Source organism: Parasteatoda tepidariorum, chromosome 8 (assembly GCF_043381705.1).
Source record: "Parasteatoda tepidariorum isolate YZ-2023 chromosome 8, CAS_Ptep_4.0, whole genome shotgun sequence".
NCBI lineage: Eukaryota > Metazoa > Arthropoda > Arachnida > Araneae > Theridiidae > Parasteatoda > Parasteatoda tepidariorum.
In genome coordinates this window covers 18051657-18070062 of record NC_092211.1, presented here as the reverse complement: position 1 = coordinate 18070062, position 18406 = coordinate 18051657, and the positions used below count along the sequence as shown (strand labels likewise).

At 26.7% G+C, this 18406-nt stretch overlaps 1 protein-coding gene across 1 annotated transcript in view; it reads right to left on the bottom strand.

Annotated features, from left to right (window-relative positions):
* LOC107454200 (DENN domain-containing protein 1B) overlaps nucleotides 1-17975 on the bottom strand; it is a 41705-nt gene extending 23730 nt beyond the window's left edge. The window contains exons 1-11 of the mRNA XM_043043233.2: nucleotides 17747-17975; nucleotides 15372-15436; nucleotides 15242-15285; nucleotides 13317-13366; nucleotides 8327-8434; nucleotides 6765-6834; nucleotides 6586-6675; nucleotides 6447-6500; nucleotides 5716-5777; nucleotides 4949-5047; nucleotides 2357-2407 (exon numbers count right to left, since the gene is read on the bottom strand). Coding sequence (XP_042899167.1) covers nucleotides 2357-2407; nucleotides 4949-5047; nucleotides 5716-5777; nucleotides 6447-6500; nucleotides 6586-6675; nucleotides 6765-6834; nucleotides 8327-8434; nucleotides 13317-13366; nucleotides 15242-15285; nucleotides 15372-15436; nucleotides 17747-17763 — 710 coding nt within the window. The 5' untranslated portion in view covers nucleotides 17764-17975. The remainder of the gene's footprint in view (nucleotides 1-2356; nucleotides 2408-4948; nucleotides 5048-5715; nucleotides 5778-6446; nucleotides 6501-6585; nucleotides 6676-6764; nucleotides 6835-8326; nucleotides 8435-13316; nucleotides 13367-15241; nucleotides 15286-15371; nucleotides 15437-17746) is intronic.
* Between the last annotated feature and the right edge of the window lie 431 nt (nucleotides 17976-18406).

Genomic DNA, 18406 nt, shown 5'->3' with positions numbered 1-18406 from the left:
TACATAATAAATGAATAACATGTCATAATGTAACACATCTAATAATTATAAAATATAACAAAATCAAATCATTAACACACAAAAATATATGTTTACAATCATGTGATCTAAATATATTGTGCAATCTAAACTTCAACTGTTAAAATTTTCTTGTTTTGTGACAATCAGTTTTTCTCTTAAACAAGAAAGATTTTGATAACATATGAAGCATTTGGCTTCTAAGTCAGTTCAAATTACTTTTATTAATTTTTTTGATGTATTTTTGTATGAAGTCACCTCTCAGTTTGTCTATCACCAAAACATGTAACAATTTAAAAAAGAATAAATGTGTTTGATTAAATATATATATATATATTTAAGTATAACTATATATATATATAAAGTGTATATATATATGGGTCATTCTCACGAAAACAGTCATTTTTCAGTTCATAAAATCCCAACTTTTCCTTCAGTTCATAAAATCCCAACATCCTGAAACTTTTTATATTAATAGAAATATGTAATGACATTATAAAGAAAGTATATATCCTATAAATTATACTTAATATTTAAATAAATTAATTTTTTAAATAATTAATTTATAATTAATTAATTTATAATAATTAATAATTAATTAATTAATTTAATAAATAAATTAATTAATTTAATAAATTAATTTATTAATTTTTTAATTTATTTTTCAAATTAATTAATAAGTAAATTAATTATTTTCACTATTTAAAAAGTGAGGGAATGACACTAATAGTGAGGGAATGATATTTTATTTTAATACATGTTTTTATCTAAGTTACATCTACCTAAAGTTTGAAAATGATAACATACTAAGTATATCTAATATTTATTATAATTTAGTCTTATATATTTAATAGTTTTTACAGGTTTGGGAAATAAAATTGGCTGGCACGATTGAACAAAAAAAAATTTGATAATATACTCATCTTGAATCATTCCCTCACTTCAGCGTCATTCCCTCACTTTATACACTAGTGAGGGAATGACGAATTCAATAAAATTTAAAAATAACAGTTAGGCCTAATTAATTTCTGAAGTCAATCACATACAATTATATTCATACAAGAAAGCAACATATAATTATCCACTTTCTCGATGAAGTTGTATTTTATTTTACTCTAAAAAATGACATGAGGGAATGACAAATGTAAAAAATTTTACCTGGTTTGATTCATTCAAATTTATTCCACAGCAAAGCTTCTTTAAGTTGAAGATGGAAACATACTGCAATTTTGTTCTATGATGCCAGTTGTTAACTTCTGAAGTTTTTATTAAAATATTTTTATTCTAAGAAGATTGCAGGTGATAAGAACATTGTTGTGAGGGAATGACGCGAAACACTGGGGACAAAGTTTAAAATAGTGCTGTGTTAATATTTTTATCAGAAATTAAATTTAAAATTGATTTTCTGAATTCTATATTTCAGTATTCTGAAATAAAAAACACGAATTTGTAAAAAAAAAATTTTTATTTCAGAAACAATTTTTTTCTTTTTTTAAATCAGCAGTGGGGACAAGTGAGGGAATGACATATTGGTATATTTTAATTACCTAAAATAAATAAAAAATAAAAATTGATAATTTTATTTTTATTCTTTTGTTAGCTTGCATTCTGAAGGACACTTTCCCTGAATTTTTTTTCTTCGTAAGCTGTAAAACAAACATAAAATATACTGGGGACATGAAAATGACTGTTTTTGTGAGAATGACCCATATATATATAATCAAACGCGTACCTGCCAAAATTGGAGAAATAAAATAAAGAAGATTTTACTAGCGACATTTTTTAGGTTACGAGTAAAGTTTTGATACATAATACATAATCATGTAAGTCAAAAGAGAAATTCAAAATTAGAAATAATATGAGCGAATTATTCGAGCATTTAGTCAATTAAAAAATATGTATATAAATCTTAACCTAGATAATATTTCTTTTTAAATCATTAACTACTTAAACTAATTAACACTCAACATACTGTAGTACTGGCAATAGCACCATCTGTTGAGGAATAAGAGAAGTATTTTAGCCATCAGCAGATATTTTATTGTAAAAAAAATTGTTTTTAAAATTTTTTTAAACAAATACGGAGAAATTTGAGAATATACAGGTAAACAGGAGATAGTCGTAAAATACAGGAGTCCTTGTTAAAAAACAGGAGACTTGGCAGGTATGCAAATGCTTCAATCACAGAACCATATTTATCCAAGAAATATTTCAAATTTCGGAAACATTTATTTCAAAACAAATATGTTTTTAATTTACACAATTTTGTAATCCATATATGCATTACAATTTAAATTGACCTAACTGCAACATAAAAAAAGAACAGCTTTCAATTTACCTCATGTAGTCAATAAGATGCTTTGGAAGAACAGGAATAAAGATATGCTGCCTGAAATAAAGAATAATAAAGTTAATGAAAAAAAAGCATTGAGGAGGGGAAATAGTTTTAGAACCCTCTCAATAATTAGAAATCTGGAAGCTCTGCCTCAATCTTTCGTGACGCTAATATTTCTGCCAATGGGATACCTGTAAGTGACGTAGTGTGGATATCTCGAACCGCTGTTGAAACGTGGTGTTTGTTTATGTTAGCAATTGTTTTTTCAACTCTATTTAGAGTAAACCAAGCCCGTCAAGTATCAATTCTGGTAAGTGACACATTCCAAATTTTTTCAAAAAAGATTTTAATTATTTCCCAATATATTTACACAGAGACTTAACACAAAGACATGTATGAAGCTAAGTGGAACATTAATTAATTATGCATCAAAGTTACCAGGTACACAAAACAAAAATATATCACAGTTACAATTAAATAAATAAACGATTAATAAATATAAACTAAGCAAAAGAAGTAGATGAGAAAGAATTATATTTCAACTAATTTGATGTGCGATACGCCTCTACATTTAATTAACTTATCGTAAATTTAGATTCTAACTTATGTAGAGAAACTTAGCTCAACTTTAATACGCAATTTTACTGACAAAGATTAGCTGGCACTGACGTCATATGTCACACGTGGAAGACCTTCATGAAGTGCAAGTTTTCTTGAATTATCAATGATTTCAACACTAACGCCTAAAAGGTATCTGCTTGATTTAAAATTTTCTAATTCATGACTTTTCATGGCTTAATAAAGTTACTATTTTCTCGACAAAAACACAACAAGAAATTTACAAAAGCATTATAACAACATAAATTGAAATGATAGGTATAACCAAAACTGTTATACTTTGCATTTTCATATTTAAAGAGTTTAAATTTAAAAAAAAAAACAGAGTAAAGAAAGAGTTGAAGCAATAAAATAGCCGAAAAAAATACAAAAGCAAATAATTTTTCTCTGCAGAATTATATTCTAAACATACTTTTCTTGTTCATTCGAAAGGAAAGAAATACTCCTGATTTTTTATGTTCTCACTTCGGAATAAAAAAATTCGCCAATGACTAGCTTGCTTCAGCTAGAATTTTAAATTGATAAAATAAAAAATAAATAATAACAAAAATTCTGAAATCACAGAAGTTCAAAAGATAATTTGCTCCAGAAATGATGTTTTTTCTTTCATTTTTTGAAAGAACACCATAACTTTTAACGAACACGATAAAAATATTTCATATTTTAATAAAATATGATTGTGAGTGGGGATTTTATTACAAATTCAGATATTCAGAACACCATGAAATGGAGGGGGGGAAGGGTATTTCTTATTTCCATTTTAAAAATTAGATTTTTTAGCCACCTAAATCCATGACTTTCCATGATTTTCTTAAAGAAATAGTTAAAATCATGACATTTCTTGACAAATTTTGTTCAATACTGAAATTCATGACATTCCATGTGCCTATTAATAAGCCAGGATATAATAAATTAATAGGCCAGGATACCCTGCGCCTATTAATTTTGCACAGTTCTTCACCATTGTTATTTCAGCTTTCCATACACAGAATAATAATGAACTCTTACATGAATACAAATTTTAACTCAACAGAGACATATTTCATTATAAAATTTTGTATTAACAATATTATTTTGCTTGAAATTTTCCCTTAGTCACAGTAACTCTCCTTTAGAATCCACACACATGGGTTAGTTTGTCCAAACTTTTTGATCCAATAAAATTGAAATTACATTAAATCACCTCTCATAGATGATTTTGGCTTACCTCTGAAACGCTTCTTTAAATGAAACATTTAACATTGCGTGTATTTTGCATAATAGGATGCAGAGAGCAAAACTTTACCACAAAAGTTTTGTTACTCGATCTCTTGCTAAAAATGCATTTTTATGAACAATGTTTGATAGAGTAATGAGTAAAGCAATTTTTCAGGTCACAAATACTTGAATTCTGTTACATGAATATTACACGCATACTTCTAATGAAAAGTTAAGAAAACATAAGCAAAATTTTATCCTAATGATCAGTACTATAGAGAAAATAAGTTAAGTTCATAACACATAGTAGTTGATATACAAGCACAATCATTGTACAATCACATCTTAGAAAGTGATAATGTTCAAAACATATCACTTTCACATAATTTTTGAAATTAACCAAAATAAAAAAAAAGAAGTAAAAAAAAAAAACATTAAAATATTAGGTAATTAGCAATATTCATAAAAACTGTGAGAAAGATTAAGAAATTTAAATAAAAAATTCAGAATTCAGCTATCAAACTTTGACAACAATAAACTTGTTACAATGTTAAGGTTTCAGTATGAAATCCTTTATATGAAAAAAATGGATAATAATGTTAACAAAATCATTTAAAATACTTTTTTTTTTTACAGTATTTGAAAAATAAGCAATCATTTTGTTATTGACAAATTTTTTTTCAATTTTAATAAAATGAGGTTTGGTATGAAAACATTTATTGGATAATTATTGACCTTTATTGAGAGTAATAACATAAAAAAGGAAGAAAGTAAGCTTACCAATGCATTGGGTATATAAGAGAATTGGCTGCTTGTACACAGGCACTCAGTCGACAAAGATTTTTTGACTTAATTATTATTCTACGTTCGTGAAGCATACTGCAATAAATGTTTACATATTAGAACAAAATTTCATTTATTCCAAATCGCTCATTTGCCCTTGAATATATAATACAGAAAAGGCACAAACTACTTTAAAAAAGTGACAAAACTTTTGAAAACAGCAGAAACAAAAATTAAAATCAATAATTATTGATATCAACCTTGTTCATTTCTTTAAGAAAATATTTCAGGAGTAATTTAAACGGCAAAATATATGGCTTTAAAAGCTGTTGAGTGGGTTTTCAATCAAGAAGTAAGTATTTGTGATAAAAAGATAAAGAAAGAAATCAGAAATTTTAAATGGGTAGAAACTAACACAATTCTTAAACTAAAGTTTTACATAATAAAATGCAAACTAGATTAATGCAATAAGAATAAAATGCAAGTTCAATGTAACAAAATAAAGGAATTTTTTGTTAAAATATCTTTAAATGAAATTTTTATTTTAACAAACATTACAAATTATTCAGGTTAGTTTCATAAACCGAAGATTTCTGTGAACAACTACAAGCATACAATTTAATAAATCATACAGCAAAGCTTTTCTAAAATTTCATAAAGCCTATATATTTTTTTATATATCAATCTTATGGTTTAAAGTTGTTTGGACCATAAAAAAAAGTCTGGTTCTGATTTAAACTACTACTATAAAATGAGATTTATACCTGGCAAATATAACCATCATGTTGTGTGCATCAATGGCATTAAAATACTCAGTTAGGTTTCTCTGAAACAGAATAAAACATATTTAAATTGATCACTTTACACAAAATATGTTTGCGATAATGAGCACATAAAACTGCAATATAAAAGTAAAATCAACCACAGTAGATATCCTAGCGACTCACAACAATAACATTTTGCTCTATTTTTAAGGAAGATAAAAAAAAATTCTCACTGAAATTAAGAGATAAATTTAATTCGCTGAACTCTATTACTATTACATAGATTAGGAATACAATATAATGAAATGTTAGAATGAAGATTAAGTTAAATAACAATATCCTCCGTATTACATAAAAATATTAATATAAATATGAAAGATACAGAAAGCAAACGAAACACAGAACACTCAGTTTAATCGACACAACTTATAGTATCACTAAATTAAAATAGCGAATGATCCTTTTATATGCTATAGTAAAATATTCAAATTGCCATAATATGACTTCAATCTTTATCAAGTAATTTATTTAATTAGTTTCAATACATTTTCAGAAGAGTGTGAAAGAAACTTTTTAACAGTATGGTTACTTTACAAGATCCTCCAATATAGATATAATAAAAAGAGAAAGAAATGGAAAAACAATTAAAAATAAAATGGTTAATCTAACAAAAAAAGCTATAAACTGTTCAATGATGTGAAGATAATGAGTAGCATAAGTAAATTACATACATTTTCTGGAATGCTGGGAAGTTTTAAATGATTTGGGCAGTAAACAATAAGTTCCTGTAAAGAAAAAAAAGAAAAAGAAGGAAATAAGCATAAGAATTCGCAGGACATGTTTAATAATTTGTTTTAACAAGATACATACTTTATCACTATATGAAATATGTAAATTAAGACCTGGATCAGGTACTGGAGAGTTGTACAAAGATTCCAAAAAGTTGGATAGCAATCCAGACTAAATAAATAAAAATATCACATTAATTTCTGATAGGCAAATCAAGAAATACTATAGCAGAAAATAGCTCTTTATGAACAATAACTGACCTCCCTTTCATTTGTGAGATTTGAAATCTGATTTAGAATTTTGTAGAATGTTTCATGCCAAGGCAAAAAGCTGGAATTATAAATAAAATTATACATAAATGTTATTTGGAGTAAAAATAAATACAAAATATTTACTAAAGATGTGGTTGGGTATTTAGAAACAGCTTAAAACAATAATTCTTACACTTTTGAAGTTCAAGTCATATATTTTGAAACTGTTAGAAGCAATAATTTATTTTTATTTTTTAAAGAAAGAAAAAAACAAATTTACTGCATTAAATTTAAAGCAGGGTCAATAATGCAATGTATTCAATAGTTATATATAATGCAAAATTATTCAAAAATGGAAAGAATATCTTTAACATAGCACATTTCATTAAAATTTTCATACTATGTCTTAAAGTTTTTAAGGAAAATTATTGTTTTTATTTGTATTTTAATGAAATATTAAGATATTTTAAATAAAACACTTTCATAGAATATTAAGTATTTTAAAAATTCAAAAATCAGCAATAAAAATTAATATTATAAGTTAGTATGCAATTTTGTTACAGATAAATGAGAGTTTATTATTATTATTACTTTTCTCTCCTGCAGTTTCATGAATGTATTTTATGAGAGGTAAAATTTATCTACTAAAAAAATTAATTTAAAATCTAGTGTGGTCAAGTTTTTCTTCAACACTATGGTCGATGATTTTAATTTTGGTTCAAGAGAACAATGTATTTCAATAAACTATCGTAAAAAAAAAAGAAAATTTGTAAAAATTAATTTATACTTATTTGATCATTTACTCATCGTAAAATTAAGCTGACAAATATTAATGCATGCTAGAAAAACATAAATGCATAGTGAAATGGTGATTAAAAAAACAATTACAGTCTCTTAAGGACCAGGAGGTCATTGAGGTTAAAGCTCTCCAATTATTTAACCAACGTCATAACAGTGGAGATGTGGATTTAATTGTGCATCTGTTCCCTATACTTTCCAGACAAGCTGGTAGAAAAAGTAAAGCATTCCTGGAACAGCCTGTTGTGGGCCAGGGGGTTAAGGCTCCACATTTATGTGACGAACGGCATGTTTGTGGCAATGTGGTCAACAAACTTCCCAAACAAGGTGGTACCCACAGATCCGTAGCTGGATGGGCTTTAAGTCGCCATTGGGGATCGAATCCCAGTTCTTCACAATAACAGTTCAGTGTCCTAATCATAGAGCCATCACGGCTCTAGACAAGCTGTTACTCATTTATTTTAGGCAGGTTGGATTTCATGTCGTAACCAGGGATAAAACCCCTGACTCTTAACAGAGACAGTGTCATGTTCTAACCACTGTGCCATCCATTTCAAGCAATTATTAATGCATCTGAAAACCACTAAATTATCTTTAAAAAAATTTTTTTACTCACAAATACATAAACAAATAATATATTTGTAGATAAAACATCCAGTTTAAAAGCGTGTGAAGTAAATATAACATGGAATCAGGAAATATCATTGCACCAGATTCAACTATTTGGCTTCAAATTGAATAAATTAAAAAGAACTATATAAAATTCAATATACCTGAGCAAAACAAACAAAGTTGGAGTTTTGGGAACACTTCTACAATAACCAAAACTCCATTTGCTGTCTAAGCTGGTCAAAACAAAGGAGAAGTGCTGAATGTTTTCACTAGAAAAGAAACAAAACATTTATAATTCATCTATTAAACATTTACACAATACCAGGGGTAATTGTGAGCCCAACTCAAAAATCATGAAAATTTCTTGAGTGAAATCATTAATGACGCATTTCAAAAAATGAATGTCGAAATTCTAAATAAATTATATGCAGCATAATTTAAATGGATAATGTTTTTAATGTATAAGTTTACTTTTATGTCTAATCACATTTACTATTATAGCAGAAAAAATATTTACAAATGAAAGAGCTGCCAAGTATAAATTCTAATTCTAATATTTCTAAATAAAACATACAATAAATTTTATACATAAATGTGATCGATGATTTCTTGAAACTTCTGGACCTTGGGTTTCCGAAAACTATCGCAATTAGTGAAAAATCCGGAAATCCGGATTTTTTCCGGAGCATAATCATGTCTGCAATACTTATTATATTGCATTTACTCACACTATTCAAAAAAAAAATTTTTTACAAAAATAAATAAGTTTAAAAATGTTGCACGATTGGACCGTAAAGAAAAAAAGGATTTTATTCTTTTCACACAAATTACCTTACATCATTGACCTTAATAAAAATTTTAAATGCAGAAAATAAGAGCAACAATAATGCTTCAACAAATTTTGAAAATAAGTTGTATTTTGAATAGAAAAAGCAAGGTTGTTGACTGGATATTGAGGACTATTTTGCAAAAGTTGGAGTCAAAAAAATTTGTTCAACTCCAGATAGTTATAAAAGCTGTCTTTTAATAGCAGCTGTTCTTTTTATAACACACACATACATATGTGTGTATATATATGTAGTGCTCCTCCTCTATTTTCCTCGTAAACTCTTTAGCCGTGCTTTCATTCATGAATCATTATTTTGTTGATTCCAATTTTCGCAGTCATGTTTTAATATTTTTAATATCCTTTATATAAGGATGACAACATAATGCATTTTCTATGCCTTTATTGAGATTAAGAATAAGGAATCTATTTACAAATTATATATACATGGAGCAGAGCTCCTGGATAGATGCTTACAGTTTCATTCCTAAAAGATAAGTGTACACTTTTTTACGTGTTACATATAATTTCCTTCATGTCATGTGACCCAAATAATCCAGACCATTTTTTATATCTTCTTTGTTAGGACCGGCGTTCTGTAACATCTGAAGACCAGATGGACGGGGGTGAGCTAATATCTCAATGTGGTTTTTGACTTTAATGGGAATTCGGCTTCTTAATGTGCGGGGTGGATTCATTTTATAAATAAAGATTTCATCGCTATTCAACGGGACTAAATGTATACGCGAAGAGCCAAGTTAAGTATGTGAAAGAGAAATTTAATGTTCTCAGAGACCAGATAAGCTTATCTGCAGATAGATATAATTCTGTTTGAGTTTAGTCTCAAAAGATCCTTTTAATTTTATAAAGCTAGTATTTTAGATACTACAATATCCCCCCTCTCAAAGGTGTTGACCCGGAGGTGATCAGGCTCCACATCACATCTCAATGAGGAAAGATCAAAATCCTTACTTACCATCTTCTATTTAACTATTTAAAATGAATATTAATCTGGATGATTCAGATCACATGATCTGAATTACAAAAACAATCTAAAAATAAAAACAATTTTCAAATATAATGTTAACAAAACGTATGAAACTACCTCAATTGTAATGGTTTCGTACTAACTCTCAAAATTTTTTAAAATAGATTATATAAAACATTTATAAAAACACTCAATATTCTACTTCTTAAGATGCTAAAGTAACATCTACTTTAAAAATATAAATATAAAAATGTAGTTGCAACTAAACAATAGGCCTTAAAAATTGCTACGTACGTTTAAGTCCTTGTGACATTAGTCACTTGATTGAGGACCTATTAGCATGCTTATAAAACTTCATCATTATCCTAAATCTCTTAGAAAAATCTCTTAAATATTCATCTCACAGAGCTTTGAAATACTCATAAATTTTCCCTCTTCTGTTACACTTTGAAATAGTTATTCAAAATATTCTCTTTAACTAACTCCTTAAAATACTTCAAGTAAGAAAAACTAACTTTCCTCTTCATTTCTATAAATCTCAAATACACTACTTAATCTCAGTATTCACTATTCCTTCTAGTACATACCTTACAACAACTTTCCTTATTTTCACAAAATAATCAATTTTAGTACTCATTCCACATCCAATATTCATTTTTTTGTACTCATTTCCACAAACAATATTCATTTTTTAGTACTCATTTTCACTAACATTCATTTTTTAGGCCTAAAATTTAAAAACTCAATTTCTTAAACATTTTTGGCATCGTTGCCACTTCTCATTCTTTGTGACTGCATGTCACTGTATAAAGTATAAACACCTTCATAAAATACAAACATCAAAATATAAAGTAAAGAAAAATACAATTCCAAACATAATTTCCAGTTATGGAAGATCCTGGCAACCTTAAGTGTGTCATCATCAATTATATGCATTTGTGGTTTAATATTTCCACAAAGACAAAAGAAAAGATAAAGCTTCGTCCACATAACCTGTTATCTCAGGTATGGGTAAACACTACGCTGGTTTTCACTAATTAAGGGTCGGATCTTCCAGAAAAGGGGTAATATTTCTTCTCATCATCATCAATATATATGACAGTTCAAACTTAGTCTTAATGTATAACAAAATTCATAATTTTTCCTTCAATAATTCTTCTTATTAATATTATTGATAACAGTTCAGTATCATTTTTAATAAATTACAAAATTCGAATTTTCCTTATAGCAAAATTACAAAAATATCATAACAGAAATTGACTAAAATTTACATAAAATGTACTCTTAATTTTCACCTTCTGGTGTTAAATGAAATTCTTCAACTGGATAAAAATATCTTAATTTGGAAGAGTGAACGATTTCAGTTTGATTATTATATTTATCTATCTCAAAGTTTACATTAGAAAGTTTCCTTAATATAGTGTAAGGGCCTGAATAAGGAGAAGTTAATTTTCTAGTGTTAGGGTATTTATATTCTTCCANAATATGAGATAAAATATAAAAAAGGAAGTACTAATTATGAGGCAGATATGCTCTCTAGAAATAAAATTTCTCACCATAATTGCTATCCAACTCATTTAATTCAAAAAGAAAAATTAATTGAACATCAAAGGCTTGATAATGTAAATAATCCTAATTTTAAGAAAATTAATGATATTTTAACTGTAAGTAAAAAGGGTTTAATTAAAATTGTAGTCCCCTTTTCCTTAAGAGAAGAATTAATTTCAAAAGTACATGAAGAATATGGTCACCCAGGTGTAAAGAAAATGTTAAGCATTATTTCCCCATACTATTATTGGTCAGATATTATTAAGGACATTAGTAATTATGTTAAGCACTGTGAAACTTGTCAATTTAATAAGGTCTCAGACTTGAAAAAATACGGTTTGTTACAGTCAATGCCACCCTGCAAAGAACCTTTTGAGTTAATATCACTGGATTCTGTAGGTGGTTTTAACTATTATAACTCTTCTAAAAAATATTTGAACATNATACATAAATTCTATAATATTATTCATTGAAGATTAACTAGATTGTTAATATTAACTGAAAATGTTACAGCACAAAATATTGTAAACCCTACTATGTCTGATACTGAAGATATTTCCATATTGATATTTGTTAACACCAACTGAAGTTGCCAAGAAATAAATAAAATTGCCAGATGTTTAACTTTAAATAAATCTTTAAAAAAAGTTATAGAAACTTGTTTGGCACAGATGCTAACACAAAATTTTCTTCATAATACAAAAAAAATTGAAAGAATGAAAAATGCAAGATAAAAGAAAGAAAAAAAAGATTATGAGAATTTACATTAATCACACGACTATAAACAGATTTAAGAAACAGAATGAATTGCCATAGTAAGTATACAAAATATTTCTATTTCATGTTTTAAACATTGCAATTTCTATATTTCAACTTCTCTAAAAATTTCTTCAAGAAAAATCTCCCCCATAAAAAAATGTAGCAATATGAAAATTAACTTTAAAATCCACTTAAAGGCACTTTAGGAGGAGAGAGGTATGTGATTTGCTTATTTATGCTGACAAAGGTAGAGGAGTGGTATAAGCTTCGCTTATATAAAACACTAAAATCCCTATAATAATTTTTTTTTCAAAGATATAAAGTAATAAAAAAATCACATAAAATTAAACTTGGAAAAATCTGAAACATAAGTTACATTCGGCGAGAGAGAAAGTCGGAAAAATGTCTAGAGTTTCGGCAAAAAAAAAGGTTACTAAAGAATAGAAGACTGTTCAGTAAAAGAACAACATGTGTAAATAAATATGTTAAAAGAATAGAGGATGCAGAATGGATAGATGAAAAAGTGGCCCAAGATTCATACCCAATTGAAGAAATGTTGATAGATTTATGGGGAAATGGATGTAAAAGCTTAGGAAAGCATCTGATCAGATGTTTATGGGCTAAATTTAAATCATATTATACCTAAGTTTTTCTGTTTAAACTATGTTAAACTGAAAAATTTTCAAATCATTCATTTCATCATAAAATGAACTGAAATATAATTTTTTGTAATGCAAAGATAAATCTTATATTTGAACTTAATCCTAAAATTAGATTACTACAGTAAAAGAAATATACAAAAAGAGGTGTTGTTACTTTCTTAAGCAAGTATAGAAGGGGGTTCAATATTTTCAAAAATATGCATATTTAATGTTTAATCATTGCTTTTAGTATATCATTGCTTTTTAGTAAATCCTGAAAAGCACTGACTAAACTCAAACTCTAATAAAATCAGATTTATTTAAAAAAAACAAAGTTAATTTAAAACGGGGAAAAAACAGAGAAATGTATAAAAAAAAACATTTATTACTTTGTGAAGTTGCAGGGACAAGAAAATTCAGGAACAGACTTCAACACTTCCTAAAAGTGAAAATAAATTATAGAGTTATGTAATAGATAAAAAATACAAATAAATAAAATATTACAGATACATAATGCTACGTCATAACACTTGAGACAGAATAGAAACATTTGCTACAAAACCATTGAAATGTTTATAAAATCATGAAGAAAAAAACTCAGCGAAAGTAAAAATTTGCATAGCAGGTGCAAAGCAGTTAGAAAATAGAGTAAAAAGAAAAACTCACTCAATGTAATGAATGCAGTATAGTTCACTATTACGAAATATTTCTAGGTCTCCCTTAAAATGCAAATATTAAAGATACAATAACTGAATGCTTATAATTAGTTAAAAATTACTATCTGTTCTTACAACAAAAAATGTTTTAGGGAAAAACATTTTTCTGCTGTTTAAATGAGCAAAACTATATGAAAAATATTTAAATGAAAGACATTTTTAATTTATTAATACAGGAAAGCAAAAAGAAAGTTTTTTTCCTTATAGTTTAGACTCTGTATTCTTGTAAAGCAAAGTGTGGGCAACTACCGGCTAAGTTATCTTTTTCCGAACAAAAGAAAAGTTCCACCACAATTGTGAAGAACTTTGCCCAGCACTTCAAAAGAAGGCATATTTTGGAGATCACATGTCTGTTAATCAATGATGTGAAAAGGTATTGCACGCCATTTCATTATCTTCTGTGGAAAAATTATTACGATTATTACAATTATGAAACTTGCTAAACATTTCTGCCTTTCAAAATGTAGTGAGTTACGCATTTCAGCCTACAATCTGTAGGCAAAAGCAGTCTACTAAAGATATGTATTTAAAATTAAAATAGCTGCTCAAAATAAAAGAAGTAAATATGTCTATTTTGTATCTGCTTATAATGGCAAACTCTCTATAACAACAATTTCATCTATTATGTATTATAGTTATAAAACAGACTTTCACTGTAAGTAATTCAAACTAAAGGCATAGTATGCTATTGGCTAGAAACTAAATACTGAAATTAGATACAAGGCTAAAATGAAACAATACATTTAATACCAGACCAGTATAATATACACAAGAGAGCGGATGACGTTTCAGGAAAATTTTTTACTATTACTAAAATAGAAAAGAAATATTGGTTTTTATGCTTTTTCTTTCGAATTCAAAAGAGATTTAAAATTATATTCCATGATTTCAAATCACACATCGTGATTCCCATTTACACAACTTAAGATCCCGCTTCAAGCTTTCATGATTTTATATTAAATATCGCGTTTCGCATTCACACAATTTTAAAATTAAACATTGAGATTCATATTCATACGGTTTTTAAGTCAAACATTTAGATTTGCATTCATGCACTTTTAAAATCAAACATTGAGATTCATATTTACACAGTTTTTAAATTAAATGTTGAGATTCATGTTTCAGTGATTTAAAAAACACATTTTGAGATTCATATTCACAGTTTAAATAGATAATAAAATCTTGAATCAATATTTTCATTAAGACATTGATACATTTGGTCGATAAACATTTCCTACATACTTTTTTTTAATTTAAATTTCCTAGGTATTTTTTCAATTATTTAAAAAGTGTTTTTGCACATAAAATTTTGCTACTTTCAGATTTTTTGGTTTTTTACCAAACTTATCTCTGTGGTAATAGTTAAATAAGAGTCTTATAAAAATAAATTTTTTTAAAAAACTCTGTGATTATCAAACAAATTTGCCATAATAAGGGGGTTGAAAGAGTTAATCAATGCGTGCAGAAAGTTTTGTAACTGAGATTTTGTGTTCACTGAAAGTTTTTAACTTCAGCTAAGTCTGTTTAATAAATACTGCACTGCAGCTTCACACTTAAAAAGAAAATTAATTAGAAAAGAACATTAGAAAAAAAATTACCTGATCGTTAAAGTCTTCAGGATATTTTTGAAGTATCCATGCTTCTAAAATTCAAAATAAAAATAAACTTATATGTTAGTCATTCATTAGTAATACTGGTATACGTATCACAATTAAAAAATAAACTTACTTTTTTCATTTTCACTTGGAATGACGATTTCAAAGAAACATTCAAAGAGATGGGAGGGATTTTCCCTAAAAAATACAATAAAAAGTTTAAATTTAAAAGAAAAAAGTTTATCAAAATTTTTGGAGACTAAACAAACATTTAAAAAGAAAAGTTATCACCTTCTCTAATTGTGTACTGATGATTAACTTTAATCAAGTTTTAAATGTGAATTCGGAAAACGTCTGAATATATTTAATAGACCATGTCTTATACATTTGCATTGCTTATCAAAAACGTTTGCATGAGTCGTTAACTATTGAAAAAACAAGCCAAAAAATTACGAAGTCAATATCATAGAAATTTGTTTTTGTAAAACATAAAAAATCTGTAGGTACTCTTTAATTGCAATAAAATTTTACTTCGCAATAAAAAAATTGCAAAAAATTTTTCATTTTGAAAAAGCAATAAGAATTATAAGATTTTAAGAATGTCCTATCACATGCGCTGCTTTTTTTAACAACTTCTTTATTCATTAAAAACAAATGTAGTTCAAAGATTTATTTTAAAATTATGAATTTGATAATTTATTGAACAGCAAAAAAAAAAAAACAAAAAAAAATTAAATAAATAAATAAATAGAAAATCTATTTTTCTATAGAAAAAGTTAAAAATCAGCTACAATTTAAAATTTTTAACGAGGAAAGAGCTAGCAAAACTTTGAATGTTTTATAATTTGAAAATGTTATGAATTATACTTTTAACATTCCTTCCTTATAACCCCAAAGAATAACTAAATTGTTGATTTAGTTTTTATATAAATTGCTAGATAAAAATTAAATTTATTGCAGTCTCACAAAAGCTAAATTTTTATTCCATAATAATTTTCCAACAATGAACCGTCATATGCAAAACTCATTTTGAAGAGAGTATTCATTTAGAACAAGAGCAATCAATAATAAATCTAGAATATACACCTATAATTTTTTATGAGAATTTTAATTATCTATTCTAGAGGTGAATAATTTTTTTCTACTTTTTTTCAGCCCAAAACCTAGATTTTATAAAATTTATTAGCAATTTTTAACTAAGAAATGACTATTACATATTTTGAAAATATTTAATATGAATATTGAAACTTTTCGATAGATTCATATATTTGTCCTAAAATTTGGCTTTATGTTTGACTGTTATATTTTGCAAGCTACAAGTGGCATCAAATCTAGCTGTGAATTGATTTTTGGTATATGTCTAAGCTGAATAGAGAATAATCTTTTGGATATTTGCTGGTATGCACTCCCAAAAACTAAGTTTCATAAGAGATAAGAAAAACATTAAAAAGAACAATAATAAATAAATAAAAAATAAGAATAAAAATTAAGACAATTTCCTAGCAACTTTTTAAGTTTTTGAATTGAACACTTGAAATTTAATTGAAAAGTATTTTCACAACAAAATTTTAAAAAGTGTTAAGAAAATCAGAAATAAAAAAAAGCCATAATAAAAGAATTCAGACAAAATGAAAATTATTCTGTAGTATAATTTTTAAGAATTCAGGACAAATAGTAAAACTGAATTAATCTAGAGTATAGTGCTAGACTGCTTTCAATTTTCACTTATAAGTTTCCCAAAAATTAAGATTTATAAGAGATGAAAGAATGAGGATGTAGCATACAAGCAATTACTAAAATGTTACATATATTTAAAAAATACTTAATCTAGAATATAAACCTACAATTTTTTACTTGAATTTAAAATTAATTATACTTTCAAAAATTCAGTTATTATGGTGATGAGAAAAAAAATTTAAAATTACAATCAATTATCTAAGCATTATTTGTAAAATTAAATTAATCTAAAATATTAAGCATAGTATTTAGGAACAGCAAAATTAATCTAGAATATAATAGCAAAATTAGATTAATCTAGAATATAAAGCTATCACTTTCAATATTAATTTTAGCTGTCCATAATCCTAAAAATTGAGTTTCATACGAAATAAATGAATGACAAGGCTGAAAAACTATAACTATGACATGGCATAAATATAAGTTATTTTAAATATTTCTTTTATAACTGTTGGATGAAATACAGGTCGGTTATGAATGAATTATGAGAAAAAAAAGGAATTTAAAATTATGTTTCAGAGAGTCTTAATTTTTATAATTACAAATGAGCTTATTTTCGTCAAAATTTGAACATCGACCTATTAAGGAAAACAAACTTTCCTCATAATCTAGGAAAATGCCACAATTATTTTCTAAAACTGCACACACACCATAAAATAATAGAAATTGTTGTAAATAAAAAAAATATTGTGAATATTTATTTATTTAAACATGTTGATAAGCAATAAATTGTTTCCAATTCAAGAAAAACTACAATTTTCAATCTGTCACCTTAGTCTAGAACCCATTGGTCACGTGAATATTGTTAATCTTTAGATAAAAATGTCATTTGTCACACAGTAAAATGCCACGACAATAGATAACAAAATCATCATTGTAAAGAATTAGTTTTATAGTCACTTTATAGCAAAGAAACAAATAAACATTATGGAATTAAAGAATAGGATATATCAGCTGTTTCAACTTCATCCCTCCCCCGCTAAAAAGTAAATAAATATGTGTTCACTTTCTGTGTTGCCAAAACCAAGTTGCGTAATACTAATCTAGCAATCCCATCTCTATAGGGTCATTCTTACTGTATGCGGTTTACGCACTTTTGATTGCTGTTGAAAAAAATCGACAGTGATCTGGCGAAACTTTCCTTCTCCTTTGGATATCCAAAGGAGAAGGAAAGATATCTATGTCTAAATTGAAGAAGTGGCCTCACAAAATCGTGATGGCATGCCTCCTGGACGTAAATAAAGTACCTACCTATCAGATTATTACTTTACCAAGCAATTCATTGTTTTGGAGTTTAGGGTCAAAATTTTCTTCTATGTTGTACAACTGAGTGAAAAAACCTCTGCACTAGGAAACAAGTTTAAGGAACTTGTTTGAAGAGAAATTTTACTTAAGGAGAATCACAGCATGAGACTTCTATATGTGATCGCA